This window comes from Anabrus simplex, chromosome 3 (assembly GCF_040414725.1).
Source record: "Anabrus simplex isolate iqAnaSimp1 chromosome 3, ASM4041472v1, whole genome shotgun sequence".
Lineage (NCBI taxonomy): Eukaryota > Metazoa > Arthropoda > Insecta > Orthoptera > Tettigoniidae > Anabrus > Anabrus simplex.
In genome coordinates this window covers 107,425,681-107,443,626 of record NC_090267.1, presented here as the reverse complement: position 1 = coordinate 107,443,626, position 17,946 = coordinate 107,425,681, and the positions used below count along the sequence as shown (strand labels likewise).

The window sequence follows — 17,946 nt, the reverse complement described above, 5'->3', positions numbered from 1 at the left end:
CAGGCATGGTAAAAATTTCAAACCACCGGGCGAGTTGGCCGTGCGCGTAGAGGCGCGCGGCTGTGAGCTTGCATCCGGGAGATAGTAGGTTCGAATCCCACTATCGGCAGCCCTGAAGATGGTTTTCCGTGGTTTCCCATTTTCACACCAGGCAAATGCTGGGGCTGTACCTTAATTAAGGCCACGGCCGCTTCCTTCCAATTCCTAGACCTTTCCTATCCCATCGTCGCCATAAGACCTATCTGTGTCGGTGCGACGTAAAGCCCCTAGCAAAAAAAAAAAAAATTTCAAACCCACAAAAAAAGAAGGAAATGCCATCAACCTCAAAAATATAAAGAAAAAATTCACCCAAATTATCAGGCTAACCAGCAGACAATGTCAAAGATTTAAACAGAAGGAGATACCCACAAAAACAATTCTAGAGACTATTACAAAATCTTTGGAAGACAATTAAAAACATATGCCCCTTCTGTTAATGTTGAAAAAAAGGAGGATGGAAAAATGGTACACAGTACTAATGAAAACGCCAAAATCATGGCAAAAGCATTCAATAAACTTTTGAACCATGAAGAAGCCAAGGAACTTTCAAGAATTAACACAAACATCCAACAAAGACCAAACCTGAGCACACAAATCCCCCAACAGCCCAAGAGGTGGAAGCAGCACTCAAGGAGTTGAAGATTTACAAGGCCTGCAGAGAACAAGTTTTCACAGAAATGTGGAAAAATGCCAGCAACATGGCTCAGACCTCCCTGCATATGGCTCTATAAGAAATTTGGATAACAAGAAAAATTTGCCGAACATCAGTCCACGGCTAAAATTCACCCACTTCACAAAAAAGGAGATATGGCCAATCCAGATAACTACAGAGTTGTCTCTCTTTTGGACTGCACAAACAAGATTCTGTACAGAATCTTATGTCTTAGTATTAAAGAACAACTACAGTGAGAATTAGATGAATACCAGGGAGGCTTCAGACCTTTGAGAAGCTGCACAGAACAGATCACTAAAAATCACTAATATAAGACTCATCATATTTAGGTTGTTCCATATTGAGTGTTTACTAACTGAAAAATCATACAGTAGGTACACGTTTTGACCCTACTGGGCCTTTTTCAGCCTTAATTCATTTTGTATTTACTCTTCCCCTTTCATTTAATTATTCTTCACATTTTTCCTTTGTTCTTTTCCTTTCTCATTATATATAATTTTTCCACAGAGCAACTCACTACTTTAAATATCATGCTTTCATTTCCTGTACTGACAGTGTTTCAGTTTTCATTTTTCTAAATGTTAATTAAAAGGAATTTGAACATGATGATTACTTTTGAATGTATCTTACCAATTGACATCTATAACTACTGTCATACTTCTTCAATAATTTCTTACATCAAGACTTCCTCTATGTGGTTTGGTTATGTTTTGAATGACACAATAACATATTTCAAGACTAACTTTCCATAGGACCTGTAGTGTTATGTTTGAAAGTGTTTGATTAATTTTATATTTTATTTTTAAGGCTGAAAAAGGACCAATGGGGTCAAAATATGTACCTACTGTACGATTTTTCTTGTAAGTTTAAAACACCTTTGTGTATTCATTAAGGTGGACCAATTATATAATTTTCTTTTACTTTAAAATCAATCATGGCATATTACAGGAAACAAACAAGCCTCTTACAATAACGTTTCTAGTCTTTAGGAAGGCATTTGACTGTATCCATAAATCTTCAATACTGAAAATCTTAAATATCGGACTCCACCAAAAGTTAATCAAATTGATAGCTATCTCCTTAACCAGCAAAAATCAGAAAGTATTTTCTTACTATTATTTGCTTTACGTCACACTGACACAGACAGGTCTTATGGTGATGATAGGATAAGAAAGGGCTAGGTGTGGGAAGGAAGCGGCCATGGTCTTACCAGCATTTGCCTGGTGTGAAAATAGGACACCACGGAAAACCATCTTCAGGGCTGCCAAAAAGTGGGGTTCAAACCCACTATCTCCTGAATCCAAGCTCACAGCTATGTGACCCTAACCGTACGGCCACTTGTTCTGTCAATCTAAAGTCAAGTTCAGGGGTAAATTTTCGGAGCCATTCCTCACAAAAACAGGTTTCCAAGACAGGGAGATTGTCTGTCACTAATAATGATCAACTGATGATGATGATGCTTGTTGTTAAAGGGGCCTAAATTCTAGGTCATCAGCCCCTAATGGTAAAAAATAAGATGAAATGGAATGACCAGAATTCAAAACGCGAGGACAAAGAATGAACAGATGGATATGAATTTAAAACAATCAGTGGATCAGACCCGTAATGTCTCGCATTCGCAGAAACTGATGTGAAACAATAGTATTACTGACCAAGGGACTGCGTCTATAACATAACACTGAATCGATGATGCTTTCAGGGCATAATGGTACTTGCAAGTGATCAACTTCATTTTCCGTATCAAAATTTAATCACTAGTTTTACAATATTTAAAAATTCTTCCACCGTTTTGATACTTTTTTTGCCTTTCGGCAAAATTCTATTATTTGTCAACAGTACATGTTTTGTTCCTTATTTAGGAACATCCTCAGCTGTTATTGTAGCTTAGGTGAATTGCTAAAATTTAAAATACATTAATTTGCAGGTACGGTACATTGATTCATTTAAAAACTACTGAAAATACCAATTAAATTAAATGATATTAAAAACAATGTAGGGGTTAGTGTGTTAATAATGTGAGAGCGGATGATTACATAGTTGGTCAGCTTAAAAACTATGTCTATTCATTTGAATAGTTGTTAAAATTTTTTTTGATACATTAAGAAGTCTGTTTGCGGTTAAAAGTTTTAAAAAATGTTTGACTTCGTAACACCGTTCAGATTATTGAATTTTTTATCTTCTGTTCCTTCCAGGTAAGTTGTTATATATTATGAGTTTGCTTATGGTGCCTTTGATTGAGTCTAATGTGGAACTTTGAAGTTGATTGCTGAACAATATTTGTGAAGGGAGCTTCGTTTCAATTTCTGAAATGAAATAAAATACGGAAATGGAAATTTGTTTAAAAAAACATGTGTCTTTGCATGATAACTAAAAGTATAAAAAGTTCTTTACCTTGCTATGGTAGACTCCAATTCTACTGTGACCCTGGAGGGACGTTTGTTGCTGCTTTGCGTCTTGTGTAGTAATGGTGTGTGCGTTCCGTTGTATGCTCCTACTTACGGGGAGGCAAGGTTGCGGAGAGGGGAGGGGGCGTGTCGGTTACTGTGACGGCATCAACTTTAGAGGGGCTAGGGAGAGGGGATGTACAAAATGGCGGAGGTTCGTTCTTATTTATCCTTTTAGTATTTGTATTGCATCTTTTGCCTAAAATTTCAAGACTTGATAGTGTTCCTTCAAATATAGGATTTCTAATGTCAATAGTTTCATTTAGGTTATTGTCCTGATATCTTTTTTGTTCTAAATAAATGTATAGATTTTCTAATGTGTTAAGGAGAGCTCCTTTGTTTATTTTATGCAATATAGTTAAATCCTGTTCTATGGTTGTAAATTGATGTCCGGTTGAACTCATGCGTTGACCCATCGCGGAAATTTTTTTACGTCTTTCAGCGCTGACATGCTCCTGGTATCTTACAGTAAAACTGCGCCCTGTTTGTCCGACATAACTTTTTTTGCATTGGTGACACTTCAATTTATGAACTCCTGATTCAGAATGTTTGTTTTTTTCCTAGGGAATTAACACTATTGTAATTAAATAATTTATGCTTTGTGTTATTGCTGGTTGAATATGTGATCTTATAATTATATTTTCTAAATAAAAAATTAGGGTTATTAAACGTGAACTTGGCGTATTTGTCTTTCTTTTTTGTTTCGGGTTTTAGGTTAGTTTGTAATTTCTGTTTGAATTTACCGATTATTTTGTTTATTATTTTTGGTTCAAAACCGTTGTATTGGGCTTGTTTGCAAATAAAGCGTAGTTCTTTTTCTCTTTCTGTGTGTGTAAGGTGTATATTAAACGCTCTATATATGTAACTGTAATAAGCTGACCTTTTTTGCGATTCTGGGTGCAATGAGTAGTTCTTTATTGTAATGGGAGTAAAAGTGGGTTTCCTGTGTTTCTTGAAGACAAACTCTTCCTTTTTCCGTGTTACATTTATGTCTAAAAAGTTAATGGAGCTTTCTGTTTCTTTCTCTAATGTAAACTTTATTCTGGAATCAAGTGTATTTAATTTATTGAGGATATCGTCACTGTTATTCTCTCTTTGATCTATTACGGCATAAGTGTCGTCCACAAAGCGTATCCATACATTGAGACCTTCTATTTGTCCTATTATTTTGGTATGTTGAAGGTAATCAAATGTTGTTCAGCAATCAGCTTCGAAGTTCCACATTAGGCTCAATCAAAGGCACCATAAGCAAACTCATAATATATAACAACTTACCTGGAAGGAACAGAAGATAAAAAATTCAATAATCTGAATGGTGTTACGAAGTCAAACACATAAATGGGATTGTAAATGTAGAGTACAGGTCTCTGCACATGATTATGAGGGTATTTAGAGGTTGTATTAGGGATGTAAAGGAGAGGGCATATAAGTTTCTGGTAAGACCCCAACTAAAGTATGACTCCAGTGTATGGGACACTGACCAGGATTACTTGATTCAAGAACTGAAAAAAAAAAAATCCAAAGAAAAGCAGCTATATTTGTTCTGTGCTATTTCCAACAAAAGAGTAGCATTATGAAAATGTTGCAAAGTTTGGGCTGGGAAGACTTGGGACAAAGGAGAGAAGCTGCTCGACTAAGTGGTATATAATACCAATATAGTTGGTCCATTATCGGACATTATAAATTTTCCAGCTAACACAATCCTGGTTGCCAGTGTTTCGCCCCAGTGTGCTAAGATGGGCTCATTAGTTGGTATATACCACACCTACCAAGACGCATGGCTTGAGTTAGCTGGAAAAATTATAATGTCCAATAACGGACCATTTATATTGGCATTATAAATTTACTCATCCGGGACAAATATTTCAGGTTCCATATAGGAATAAACATCTATATCATCTGATGCCCAGGCAGGTATCAATTTTTGGTAATGAGATATAGTCTCTCATAGTGCACTGGCACTGCTGGTGGCTCCAAGTAGCCTATGCAGTGACCTCCACAGTATGCACTAGCCATGCATCTTGGTGGGTGTGCTATTTACCAACTGAAGAGCCCAACTTAGCATACTGGGGCGAAATGCTGACAACCAGAATCGAGTTAGCTGGAAAATTTATAATGTCTAATAACGGACCATTTATATTGGTATTATATTTACATGATGAAAAATGCCCAAATACAGTACCCATATTATTTTGCTTTTCCCCTACTTTATGTCACCTGCATTTATTGTTTCCCCACATCCATCGTCATTTCCCTCCCCCTTGAAAAACGATGCATTGAGATTTTTCTGTATTTGAATACTCTAAATGCACCCTGTAGGATACATTTTGGAAATAGTTTTTTTCCATGGCATTTGAGAGGCTTAAACTGTGAATAAAGGATAACTGTATGCAGTACCAGGTCTTAGAATATTTAGTGGCGCCGCAAGGGTTGGCATTTCTGAATTACGAGTTGGTGGTTAATTCGAAATCACGTAATTTGTAGTCCGATTAAGGAGGTTTTACTGTACCTGCACCCCAAATACTTGTGACCAAACTTTTTTTTTAAATATGCATTAATTATTTGCATATACATACTATTTGTAAAATACTGCTATCAACAAAAGTAATTATATAGAATCTGCAAATGTAATGTATTTGAATATGAAAAGGTAGTTAGCAAAACTTTCACTTTATAAAGACTAATGTTTCAAAAATGAACTACGGCAAGCATTCACTCCAGTATTACTGCTGAAGATCAAAGACACGTATTGACTGTTCATAGGACAATCTATTTCTAACAGAAAATAATAGATTTCTCGACACTGCTGATATTTACTGATGACAGACTACAGCCAAACAAGTTTAATGTTTTTTCTAACATTAAAAACCTAAGGGGGAAAATACATGTACAAAATGCATAAATTTCATTAATCAAAAACAGAAAAAGGAAAAAAATATGGATTATAAGTTTTTGCAATACATGATTAATATTTTGCACTCAATATCAGTATGAAATGAAGAAATAGTTACCCACGTTCCACGTAAATTTGAATCATACTGATTTATTAAGTCTCACAAAATACTCTTACCTGTATTAATTACAGATCTACGGGGTGTGATTGTACCCAGTGGCTCAGCTGCATGCTTCCCACCAGGAAGGCTGAGGTTTGAATCCCAGTCGATCCTGAGTTGAGATTATATCAAAAAAACATGTGGCATCAGGAAGGGCATCTGGCCTTGCATCCCAGCCAAAACAAAAATTAGCTTGGGTAATTTCAGCCCTACCAGAAATAACTGGGATAAGCAGATAAAAGTTTGATGTCAGATCTTGTCCAGCCTTGTCTTTGCACTATTATTATAAAATATCTACATTTTACATCTGGAAGCTTGCTAAATTCCTTGACTGTTTCAAGGCTGTTTTAATGGTTCTGATGGGTATGAAAACCAACCAACTAGTGCCTCATTTAAAAGCGGACATTGGCAAACAAGTACTGCACACCCCCCAGCCAGAGGCCACATATCTCTAAAGTTCACTTGCTGTAAGATGGCCTGTTCCTTTCAGGTCTTTCTCTAGCCAACAATGGTGATGAGTAGGGCTTGGAAGTTCGTGCATTTGCAAGTTTTTTTTAGGGGGTTAAAAATGTGTAATTATACATTATGTGCACGAATTATGGAATTTTCAGTCATTTGAACATGCTTTTATGGTGCATATAAGTGCATATTTTCATGATTTTTGATAAATGCATCATATTTTAATATTTTAGCACCTATATGGCATATTTTAATCAGAATAATGTTTTTACAGTATTTTTAATCAGCTTTTTTCATCTGGTTGATGTTGGCAGTAATGTTGAGCATGATGATGCAACTTGTCATGTGGTGAGGAGTTATGATGTCACGCAGTGAATCCCCTATTTCATCATCTACGCACACGTTTTGTACTTAGCTGTTGACTGGCTGTCCATTGAGTCGTGTAACGGTGTTGTGAACTGGTTATGACCAAACTATGTTTCGCATATAATGTCCGTTAAAAAGTTCTTTAAATGCTGAAAATGAGATCAACTTTGAGTTGTTGATTAACTAATTTACAGAAGGAGTTTTCAGGTGACTTAATATCTACAGATAATAGGGTACTGTTCTGTGGAACGTGTGAGAAAACTATAGGGAGTGAGAAAAGATTTCAAATAGTTCAACACATAAACACAGCAAAACATAAGGAGAATTTAACTAGCAAACTCGCAAATAAAGAGCCTAATAAGATAGAGTTTGAGGGATGTTCCACCACGCAACACATTGAAAAATATATTCAATTATAAGAAGACCGGTTTTGACTCCCATGGAGTCATCATCAGTTCCTGTTGAAACTTAAATCGAGGGGAATCTGATAACAATCATTGTAATAAAAAAATTTAAAGGTGATTGCCTGGAAAAACATCAATGGGTTGCAAGATATTACTTTGAAATGCCAACGCATACATGGCAAGCAGCACTTGGAACTTAAAAAGTTCCTAGTTCTGGCCTAAACTGTCCTGAGTTCATGGAACGAATAACACTGGATACACATGCACTGCTGAACACTTGACATGGGCACTTATAGTGATAAGAAACCTTGGCTCTCTAAGAGCGTTCCTGGACTTGACAGTTCTGTTTCTAACTGAGAAAAGATAAAATACACACACCTTGAAACAAATTAACAAAGACATGGTTCTGATCTAGACTGTCGCGCGTTCATATACACAGAATACTGGAATCCCTTGCACTGGTTTGAAAACACACCCTTACGATATGAGACACTTACAATGCTATGAAACAATTGCCCAAATGACCCAAGACCTTTATCAAATACTAAGTATCTCAAGCCAATGTATAATTTCAGCTGATTACCGAACATTTATTGTGATTGTGTGGTCATAATGGTTAACAAGTTTTTTTTTTTTTAAAGGTTCACTACTCCAGTCGATTGTGGCAAGACCGCTTGACGGATCTGCGTCGAGTGGTACGGACATACGACAGGTACGTTGAAGTGCCATGTGTTACATATCGGTGCATAAACTTTCAATCAATGTATATATTCTTGACTACAATAATGCATTTATTTCCAACAGATTGTAGCAGGACCAACGGTTCTATTCTATATTCCAAGAACACATGACAATTTTTTGTAACCAAAACCAAGAACTTTTAGATGCCAAGTGGTTCGTCTTTGTACATTTAATGTATATATGTTTCTTCTAGTTTAGTCAGTTGGAGGCAAAACTGTCAAGCCCAAGAACATTCTTGAAACGCCAATTGTTTCATATTATTGTAAGTGTCTCATATCGTGTGTGTTTTCAAACCAGTGTAAGAGATTCCAGTATTCCGTGTACATGAACATGCGACAGTCGAGACCAGAACCATGTCTTTGTACATTTGTTTCAAGGTGTGTGTACTTTATCCAGTTTTTTCAATTAGAAATAGAACTGTCAAGTCCAGGAACGCTCTTAGAGAGCCAAGGTTTCATATCACTATTAGTGTCCGTGTCAAGTGTTCAACAGTGCATGTGTTTCCAATGTTACTTGTTCCATGAACTCGAGACAGTTTAGGCCAGAACTAGGAACTTTTTAAGTTCCAAGTGCTGCTTGTCATACATGCGTTGCATTTCAAAGTAATGTCTTGCAACCCATTGATGTTTTTCCAGGCAATCGCCTTTAAATTATTTTTACTACGATGATTGTTATCAGATTCCCCTCGTTTTTATTTTCAACAGGAACTGATAATGACTCCAAGGGAGTCGAAACTGGTCTTCTTATAATTCAATATATTTTACAATGTGTTGAATGGTGGAACATCCCTCAAACTCTATCTTATTAGTTAAACGTCAACACGGAAATGAAGATCATAACCTACAATAAAGAACCTGTTCAAAAACAACTATTAGAGTGTTTAGGAAGTAGGATTAGTGAATTTTCTTACAACTTGTGCCAAGCATTTTTATTTATTTATTTTTTTTTTTTTGCTATGGGCTTTACGTCACCCCGACACAGATAGGTCTTATGGCGACGATGGGATTGGAAAGGCTTAGGAGATGGAAGGAAGCGGCCGTGGCCTTAATTAAGGTACAGCCCCAGCATTTGCCTGGTGTGAAAATGGGAAACCACGGAAAACCATCTTCAGGGCTGCCGATAGTGGGATTCGAACCTACTATCTCCCGGATGCAAGCTCACAGCCGCGCGCCTCTACGCGCACGGCCAACTCGCCCGGTCCAAGCATTTTTAGCTGCTGATATTCCATATAAATAATGCTCAGTAGAGTTTTCCACCTATTCAATACTAAGTTGTATTTACAATATTTACATTAAATGGGACTAGTTTCAACCCTACTCGGGGTCATCAGCCATATTAAAACATACACAATATTTGGCAAAATCCTAAAACATGTTTTCTAGCAGTAAGAGTCTTATGAAAATTGTTTTTTGCACTATTTAATATGGCTGATGACGACCCCGAGTAGGGTTGAAACTAGTACCATCTAATGTAAATATTGTAAATACAACTTAGTATTGAATAGGTGGAAAACTCTACTGTACATTATTTATATGTTATCTCAGTTCAATATGGACCAACAATATGAAGTTCATAACCCTTACTGCTGATATTCCCTTGTATAAAATGAATAACCTCACATTATAACATTTTCTTGTCAAATACACTCGGCAACATGTAGCTGAAGGAAGTACAGTGCGTAAGACTTACATACGACGTTACAATAACGTATTGTCAAATTTACAAACTGAATTAGAGGATCAGTTTGTGTGGTTGTCTATTGATGAAACCACTGATTCTGAGGGTCGATTTATTGCTAATGTAATGTGGGCGCCTTAAATAAGGAACAAAAGACGATACCATATCTTCTCAATGTGTGCGATTTGCCTGCCACTAACTATGTAACGGTAATGCAGTGTGTGATGGACTCATTGAAATTATTACGGCCATCTGGAATCAAATACGGCCGGCTACTTTTATTTGTTACCACTGCAGGTACTTATATGGTAAAATCAGGACAAACACTGAAAGGCATTTTTCGTAACTTAATTCATATAACTTGTTTGGCATATGTTCTTAATCACAATGCTGAGACAATACGCAATTCTTTCCCATTGGTAGATCGATATGTGACTTGTTCAAAGAAAATTTTTGTTAAATCTCCAAGAGTGAAGCTGTTTAGATCAACAGCACCCAATATCCCTCTTCTTCCTGCGCCAGTGTTAACACGATAGGGAACATGACTGGATGCAGCTTTGTAAGAAGGTTGGAACTTAAATAGTGGCAACTATTTATTTACAACAGATACAAAAGAGTTACATGTTAGAAACATTTACCGTCCTTCAATGTAGTCACCAGCATTGGGTACAACCCGTTGCCAGCGATGTGGAAGTCATAGTATACCTTTAGCAGAGCCTGTTCTGTTGATGGTGCGAATGGACTGGTCTACTGCCTGTCGAATCTCTGCTACAGTTCCAAAGGGAATGCCACGAAGTGGTTTCTTCATCATCAAAATCATATTGAAGTCACAAGGACTAAAGTCCAGGGATTATGGTGGATGGTACAGTACTTCCCAGTCCCATCGACCGAACAAATCAGCCACAGCTTGCGCTGTATGCGCCCGAGCATTGTCGTGCAAAATGATGGGTGGATTCTACAGAAAGTGTTGCCAGTTCTTTCTCAAAGCTGGTCGAAGGTGGTGCTCCAAAAACGAACAGTAATACTGTGTATTGATGGTCTGCCGTGGTGGAATGTAAAGCGTTAGGATAACACCATCACAGTCGTACACGAGGATCACCATAACTTTCACCGTACTGGGGCTCTAATGAACTTTCGAGTTTCGTGGTGACCCATAATGGCGCCATTCGTTCAATTGGCATTTCAGTTTTGGCTCGTACGATTTGGCCCATGTCTCATCCAGGGTTATGATACAGCGTAAGAAAGTCTCTCCTTTGCACTCATAGCGCTCCAAGTGCGTCTTAGCAGCATTGTAACGCAACCATTTGAGCATTTCCGTGAGAACATGCGGAACCCATCGTGATGAAATTTTTCACATGCACAGGTGTTCCTTCAGGATGTGAAGCACACTCGTATGCGCTAATCCGGTTTCTTGGGCAAGCTCATGAATCGTCTGGTTTCCATCAGTCCAGTAACGCGGCAAGAGCATACACTTCTTCTTCACTGACGCTCGTAGGATGGCCTGCCCGATGAATGTCCGCCACAGTTTGCTGACCATCATTGAAGGCTTTTACCCAACGAGCCACTGTTCTATAGGCAATGCAGATTCCCCGCAAGTCTCTTGAAGACCTTGATGACACTGTCGTGCTGGACAACCTCTGGCACATTCAATCTTGATCCAACTCCGTTGATCCTGTTTGGAAAACATAGCGACGTTACGTTATGTTACGTTATGTTACGTTAGACCGCTAGCTCACAAGTGACTGAGTTTCTCTTGCTTGTGCGCACACAGGTGATGTGGGAAGGGCAAGTCCATTTGCTCTGAGGTAAGTTAGGTATGAAACCAACGTGTGCTATCAGCAAAAATATTAGATTCTGTTGCATAGCGTCTCCACCGCAGTGTTGCCACTATTTAAGTTCCAATCGTCGTATTATACTCAGCACATAAAAGTATTCAAAGAGGTTGGTAATTCATTGGACTCGAAAGAAGCTGCATCAATACAAACAGTGCAAAATATTCTGTCACGCATTGAAAGGAGAATCTTGATTTTATAAATGCCCATTTTTTTTTTTTGCCAACCGCCATAACGTCACTGGAAGCTGTAGGATCTCCTTTAACCCATTGCCTTGCAATGACGGATAATTCCGTCATTGTCCGCGGGTTCCCATAAATGCAATGACGGAAATTTCCGACCACTCTCTTTATTGCTTTTGTTGAGGTTTCCATGGATTCATATCGATATTTCTTTGCAATCCCAACACGTCTACGAGGTGTTGGTAATCGTATTTCAGCTATCTTTGCCTTTCAGCTACGTATTTCGCCGGCAAAGAGTCTCTAAACATGATCGAGTAAATTGCCGCGTAAAGCTTTAGTGAAGGTAAAGTCAACGTCATGGCCGAGTCAGATGAAGCTCGAATATTACGTTTCTTGGAGGAAAGCGATGTCAGTGACGGTTTTTCCGATGAAAGTGATACTGAATTACCTTCCAGTGACGTTAGCATTAGTAGTTCCGAAGAATTAGATGACATTATTGGAGAAAATGAAGACGGAGACGCAGGTGAACGTGTGCATAACCTAGAAGACTGGAAATTGACACAAACAGACAATGTACCAAATAATATGCGGTGTATTATAGATGGAGATCTGAACTCTGTGGTAGCAAGAAGATTAGGCGAGAATCCAGGGAAGGCTGAAGTGCTAGGTGAGTTTCTGACTGACGAATTCTGGGAACTTGTAAAGAACGAAACTAACGCTAATGCGGCAAAATGTCTTCGCAATATTGAAAGTAACCCTACAAAAAAGAAAACTTATGATGAGGAGAACTGGTTTCCTGTGCAAAGGATGAACTGAAGGCTCATTTTGCGATATGTATATTGATGTCTCAGACTAAAAAGTCTTCGGTTCAAGAATACTGGACTAAGAGAAGGGTTAGAGAAACGCCGATATTTTCAGAAACCATGTCCCATAGACGTTTCAGTATCATATCTAGATATTTGCATTTTGCCCCAGATTCTCCAGAAACCCAGTGTGATAAGCTCCGGAAAGTTAGGCCTGTTTTGCAGTTACTATTGGACAAGTTTCAGAAGTTGTACGTGCCTGGATAAAGAATAAGTATTGACGAAAGTTTGATGAAGTTCAGGGGGCGTTTGGCATTCGTTCAATTCAACCCTTCAAAAAGAGCACATTTCGGTATAAAATTCTATAAAGTTTGCTGCTCTGACACTAGCTATTGCTGGAAGTTTCGTATATATGTTGGTAAAGAACCTCAGCATGTAGATGGGACAGGTGATGCCAGACGACTTACTGTGTAGCGAGGCAATTGTTCTTGAATTGTGTGACGAATTGCTAGGATCATGCAGGACTATTTATATGGACAATTGGTATAGCTCACCTACTCTTTTCAAGGAACTGATAATGAAAAATACCAATGCCATTGGAACTGTACGTCCAAACCGGAAATTCATGCCACCCCATTTTGCAGCAACGAACCTCAAGAAAGGAGAACTGACTTTTGCCTCAGCAAATGGCATCCTTGCCACAAAATAGGTGGATAAAAAGAATGTACATCTTCTATCAACAGTGCATCAAAGACCAGATTTTGTGGAAACTAAAAGCAAAAGGGGCAAACTTGTTCTGAAACCAAACATGGTTGTGGACTACAATTCTGGAATGGGTGGTGTTGATTCACATGACCAACGCCTCACATCATACCCCCTAATGAGACGATATGCCAAAGGGTATAAGAAAATATACTTCTATGTGCTCGACATGGCAATGCAAAATGCTAGCGTAGTTCATCATATACTGAATCCTGGAAAAAGGAGGCCCAGCTTTTCCAGTTTCAGGGTTGATGTTGCGGAGCAAATATTGGAGGGTGTTGTTCTGCCTGATTATCGAACCACAGGCCGGCCCAGTGCAGGAAGTACACCAACGAGGTTACAAGGAAAATACTGTTGTCACTTCCCTGTCAAAATAACAGCAACAGGAAGTAAGGCATCTCCATCCAGAAGGTGCAAGGTCTGCTATGACCGCAGAGGAAAAAATCCCAAGGGAAAGAACAGGGGTGAATCCCGTTATGAATGTGATAAGTGTAAGGTGGCACTGCATGTAGAAGAGTGTTTTAAGATCTTCCACACTGTGTTGAACTATTGTTAGGATGTGAACTGTGTTTCAGTGTGTTAACTTGCTGTACCAAAAGTGTTCTCTTTTAAGCTAGATTAAATCGCAATCAGTGTATATTTATTTTCAAGAAAAATTGCAGTTCAATGGGTTAAAGGAAACACTGTTTTTGAAAAAACAATATTCAATCTAAATTCTGTTCCTGGTAGTATAGGACAAAAAGCGAAAGAAAAAAGAATTTATGTAACTTCAAAAAATCCTGGTTATAAACAGTTGTGCGATATTCGAGACATTCTCGAAGGAAAACCGCCTGTCACACCAAGAGACTTGCCTCTTCCTGTGGAGCAGTTATCATCATTTAAATATTCCCCAATAACATCTTGTGATGTGGAAAGAAGTTTTTCACGTTGCCAAAGTGTTTTGTGAGACAACAACAAATTTGTGCAAAGTGATAGTTGTGAACTGCAATTCATCACTCAGCATTGACAGCGGGACGATTTCTGCTTCAACCTCCAAGGAATAAATACAAGTTTATTATTATCAATACTAACCTGAGTTGTCTACTGCCATTTTTTCATTTTAATAGTGCATATTTACTGGCATATTTTCAAGTTTTTAAGAGCATATTTGCATGCATATTTCTTAGTTTTTTAGGGCATGAACTTCTGAGCCTTAGTGATGAGGATGGAGAAAATGTTATAAATTATCATGATTTGGATGTCCCATAGGTGGTTTACGTTTTATTTTATGGTAAACCTTTTAATATTGAACCTCCATTTACAATTAGATCCAACAAGCTAAACAGCAGTTCTCTTCCCTGAGTAGCATCAGAATCATATATAGAAAATCATAAACCAAAATGGGCTATTTTAGAATATTCAAAATCTTTTCATTCCGTAATAAATATCATATGTTGTGTTAATGATTCTAGCTGGTAATGAAATGTTTCAGATTTTTAACACAGTCCTTGCTTTTTTTCCCTCAACAAAAGATTACAGGATATATTAAATTGTCAACACTAAATAAACTGTTACCTGAGATCCTGAAGAACATCTCTTGCATTAAGCATGGTGATAAGAGATGTAGTAGCAGCTGGGATGATGATAATAGGTGTCCTGGAGATCCGTTTAGTGACCTGTTGTGCAAGGCGAGCCTGGAAATGTATTTCAAAATAGAATTAATATATAAACTTGAACCGAAGAAATTATATTTCATGAATTTATATTAAGGAAGAAAGAATAATTAATCTCCACACATCCACAAATATTGTAGGAATGCACTCAACACACAATAACACCATGAAATTATTTCTTTCTCTTTCTTTTTTTTTTTTGCTAGTGGCTTTATGTTATGACTATGACAATGGGATAGGAAAGAGCTAGGAGTTGGAAGAAACCGGCCATGGCCTTAATTACGGTACAGCCCCATCATTTGCCTGGTGTGGAAATGAGAAACCATGGAAAACCATCTTCAGGGTTGCCAACATTGGGATATGAACCCACTATCTCCAGGATGCAAGCTCACAGCTGCACGCCCCTAAGCACATTGCCAACTCGCCGGGTAATTATTTCTCTATAAACTACCTTATTTACTTGCATAATTTCTGCCAACGAGTAACTTATACATCAGAGAGGAAGTACAAAGGCAGCTCAACACAATGAGTGAAACCATTGAAATGTATGAAGAATATTAGCGTGGAAAAAGAGTATAACCATGACGCTGACTAGAGGAGAAAGGGCCAGGAATTATAAAAATTATAAAAATAAAGAAACAAAATCTTGAAATTATGGAAGGCTTCAAGTACTTGGGAAGCACTCTGAAGAAGGCTGCAGGGCTGGACATCGAAATCAGTTAAAGGATTCAACAGGGAAATGCATTCTATCAGAGTGTGAGAAACCCGGTTTGGATGAAAGAAGTAACAATGAAGCGTAAAAGGATGATTTATGAGATGTACTACTGCCCAAGACAGCTTTATGCAGTGAAAACCTGGACACTAAAATGGACAATAAAATCTACATCAGTGAAATGAAATGGTTTAAAATTTGAAAAATTGTAAATTGAAAATTGTATAATGAGGAGGTAGCAAAAACCAATACCTTCAAACATCTTGGATCAGTTATACAGGAGAATGCACACACAAACATAGATATTATGAACCGGGTCAACAGTAAATGGGTGAACTGGAGGAGTTCTATGTGACAGGAAAGTCCCTCTTCACCTGAAGGGCAAAAATCTACAAAACGGTTGTCCCTTAAGCTGTTCTATATGTTTAGGAAGGCTGGGCTACACAGAAGACAAATGAAGAGAAACTACTATTTTTTAAAATTTATCCTTTGCTAGTGGCTTTACATCGAACCGACTGCCGACAGTGGGATTCGAACCCACTATCTCCCGGATGCAAGCTCACAGCTGTGTGCCCCTAACCGCACGGCCAACTCGCCCGGTGAAACTTCATAGGGTTGAGAGGATATGATAGGCCCGTGGCGTAACCAGGCTAGACAAAATTCGAAACATCATCATTCACCTATCTCTGAGAAAGTGAGGGAAAATTGACTGAGATGGATTGGCCACCTTCACTGAAGACCAAAAGATAATGTGGTGCACAGAGTGGAGAAGCAGGCAGTAGAAAGCCAGCCAGTTCCGGGAAGACATAAATTAAGATTGAAAACCTGCATGAGGAAGGGCATGAATAGTATCAATGCTCATAAAAATAGAATATAAGATCAAAATTACTGGAGGATACATTGCCAGAAAAGCTGACCCCATCTGAGTAGGATAAGGCAAAGAAGATATGAAAGGCAAGGAAGAACAGAGTAAAAAATGAGGATGTCAGGAAGGAAATTGGAGTGGAAATGGAGTTCAACTGAATGGAGAGGTATAAACTTAAGATGGTTTGGACATGGTAAGAGGAAAGAAGAGAGAAGAATGCTGAAATGGATGATGAGACCCAGAGACTACGAAGGAGGGCAAGAGGGAGACCCAGACCAACCTCGATTATCCGTTTCCAGAAACTACATTTTCCCGGATTACTTGTTCAAATCACATGGTACCGCAAACATCCTAATTAAATCATGTTGTAAAAATTCCACCTTATCCGTTCCTCCAAGAAATGATTTCCCGGATCACCCGTTCAGAAATTCCAGTCCCGTCAATGCAAAATCCCCGATCAAGCATTCAAGAAAAATGTATCCCACGAAAGGACGGCTATGACTAGAGGCACCTGTTTATCGCAAAGCACGACATTTTTGCAATTTACCGAATTTGGCTCAAAAATGCAAAACTATTTACGTTTAAGCAAAATCGTGAAATAATTTACAAAATTATTCAGAATTGCAAGCCTCCGTGGCTCAGACGGCAGTGCGTCAGCCTCTCATTGCTGGATACCGTGGTTCAAATCCCGGTCACTCCATGTGAGATTTGTGCTGGACAAAGCGGAGGCGAGACAGGTTTTTCTCCGGGTACTCCGGTTTTCCCTGCCATTTTTCATTCCAACAACACTCTCCATTCTCATTTCATAGCATCTATCAGTCATTAATAAATAACTTTGGGAGTGGCGACCCCATCGTACTAATAGCCTATATCTGCTTCATTCATTACATCCCAGACCCGGTCAATGACTGGGAAACAGGTTGTAGGTTTTCCTTCGGAATTGCATCATTTGAAGTTAACGACGGAGATTCGAGGCAAGTTGTGGCAATAAAATTTGATAATTGATGCCACAATCGAATTTATACTTGTTCGATATATATATCGAAAGCTAAGATATAGTATATCCTGGTTCTTCGGAAGCGAGAAATTTATCGTATTCATAATTACGTGATGGAGTGATAGTGTCCACTTGCCTGTTGATTACCGCTGCTGATCGGTGCGTTTAATTTCCTATTTTTTGCTCAGTTTTTTTAACACGTTCACTACCGGCTTCTCAGCGGGACACTTGAATGACTGAACCAGCCATTTTCATGCCCGGCCCTCTTAACATGAATCACTTAAT

The 17,946-nt window shown here is 38.3% G+C and overlaps 1 protein-coding gene across 2 annotated transcripts in view; it reads right to left on the bottom strand.

The window, feature by feature from the left end:
• hyx (cell division cycle 73 hyrax) overlaps positions 1 to 17,946 on the bottom strand; it is a 221,799-nt gene that overhangs the window by 66,010 nt on the left and 137,843 nt on the right. For both annotated transcript variants that reach the window (XM_067144180.2, XM_068227012.1), the window contains exon 7: positions 14,990 to 15,108. In XM_067144180.2, the coding sequence (XP_067000281.1) occupies positions 14,990 to 15,108 (119 nt within the window). The remainder of the gene's footprint in view (positions 1 to 14,989; positions 15,109 to 17,946) is intronic.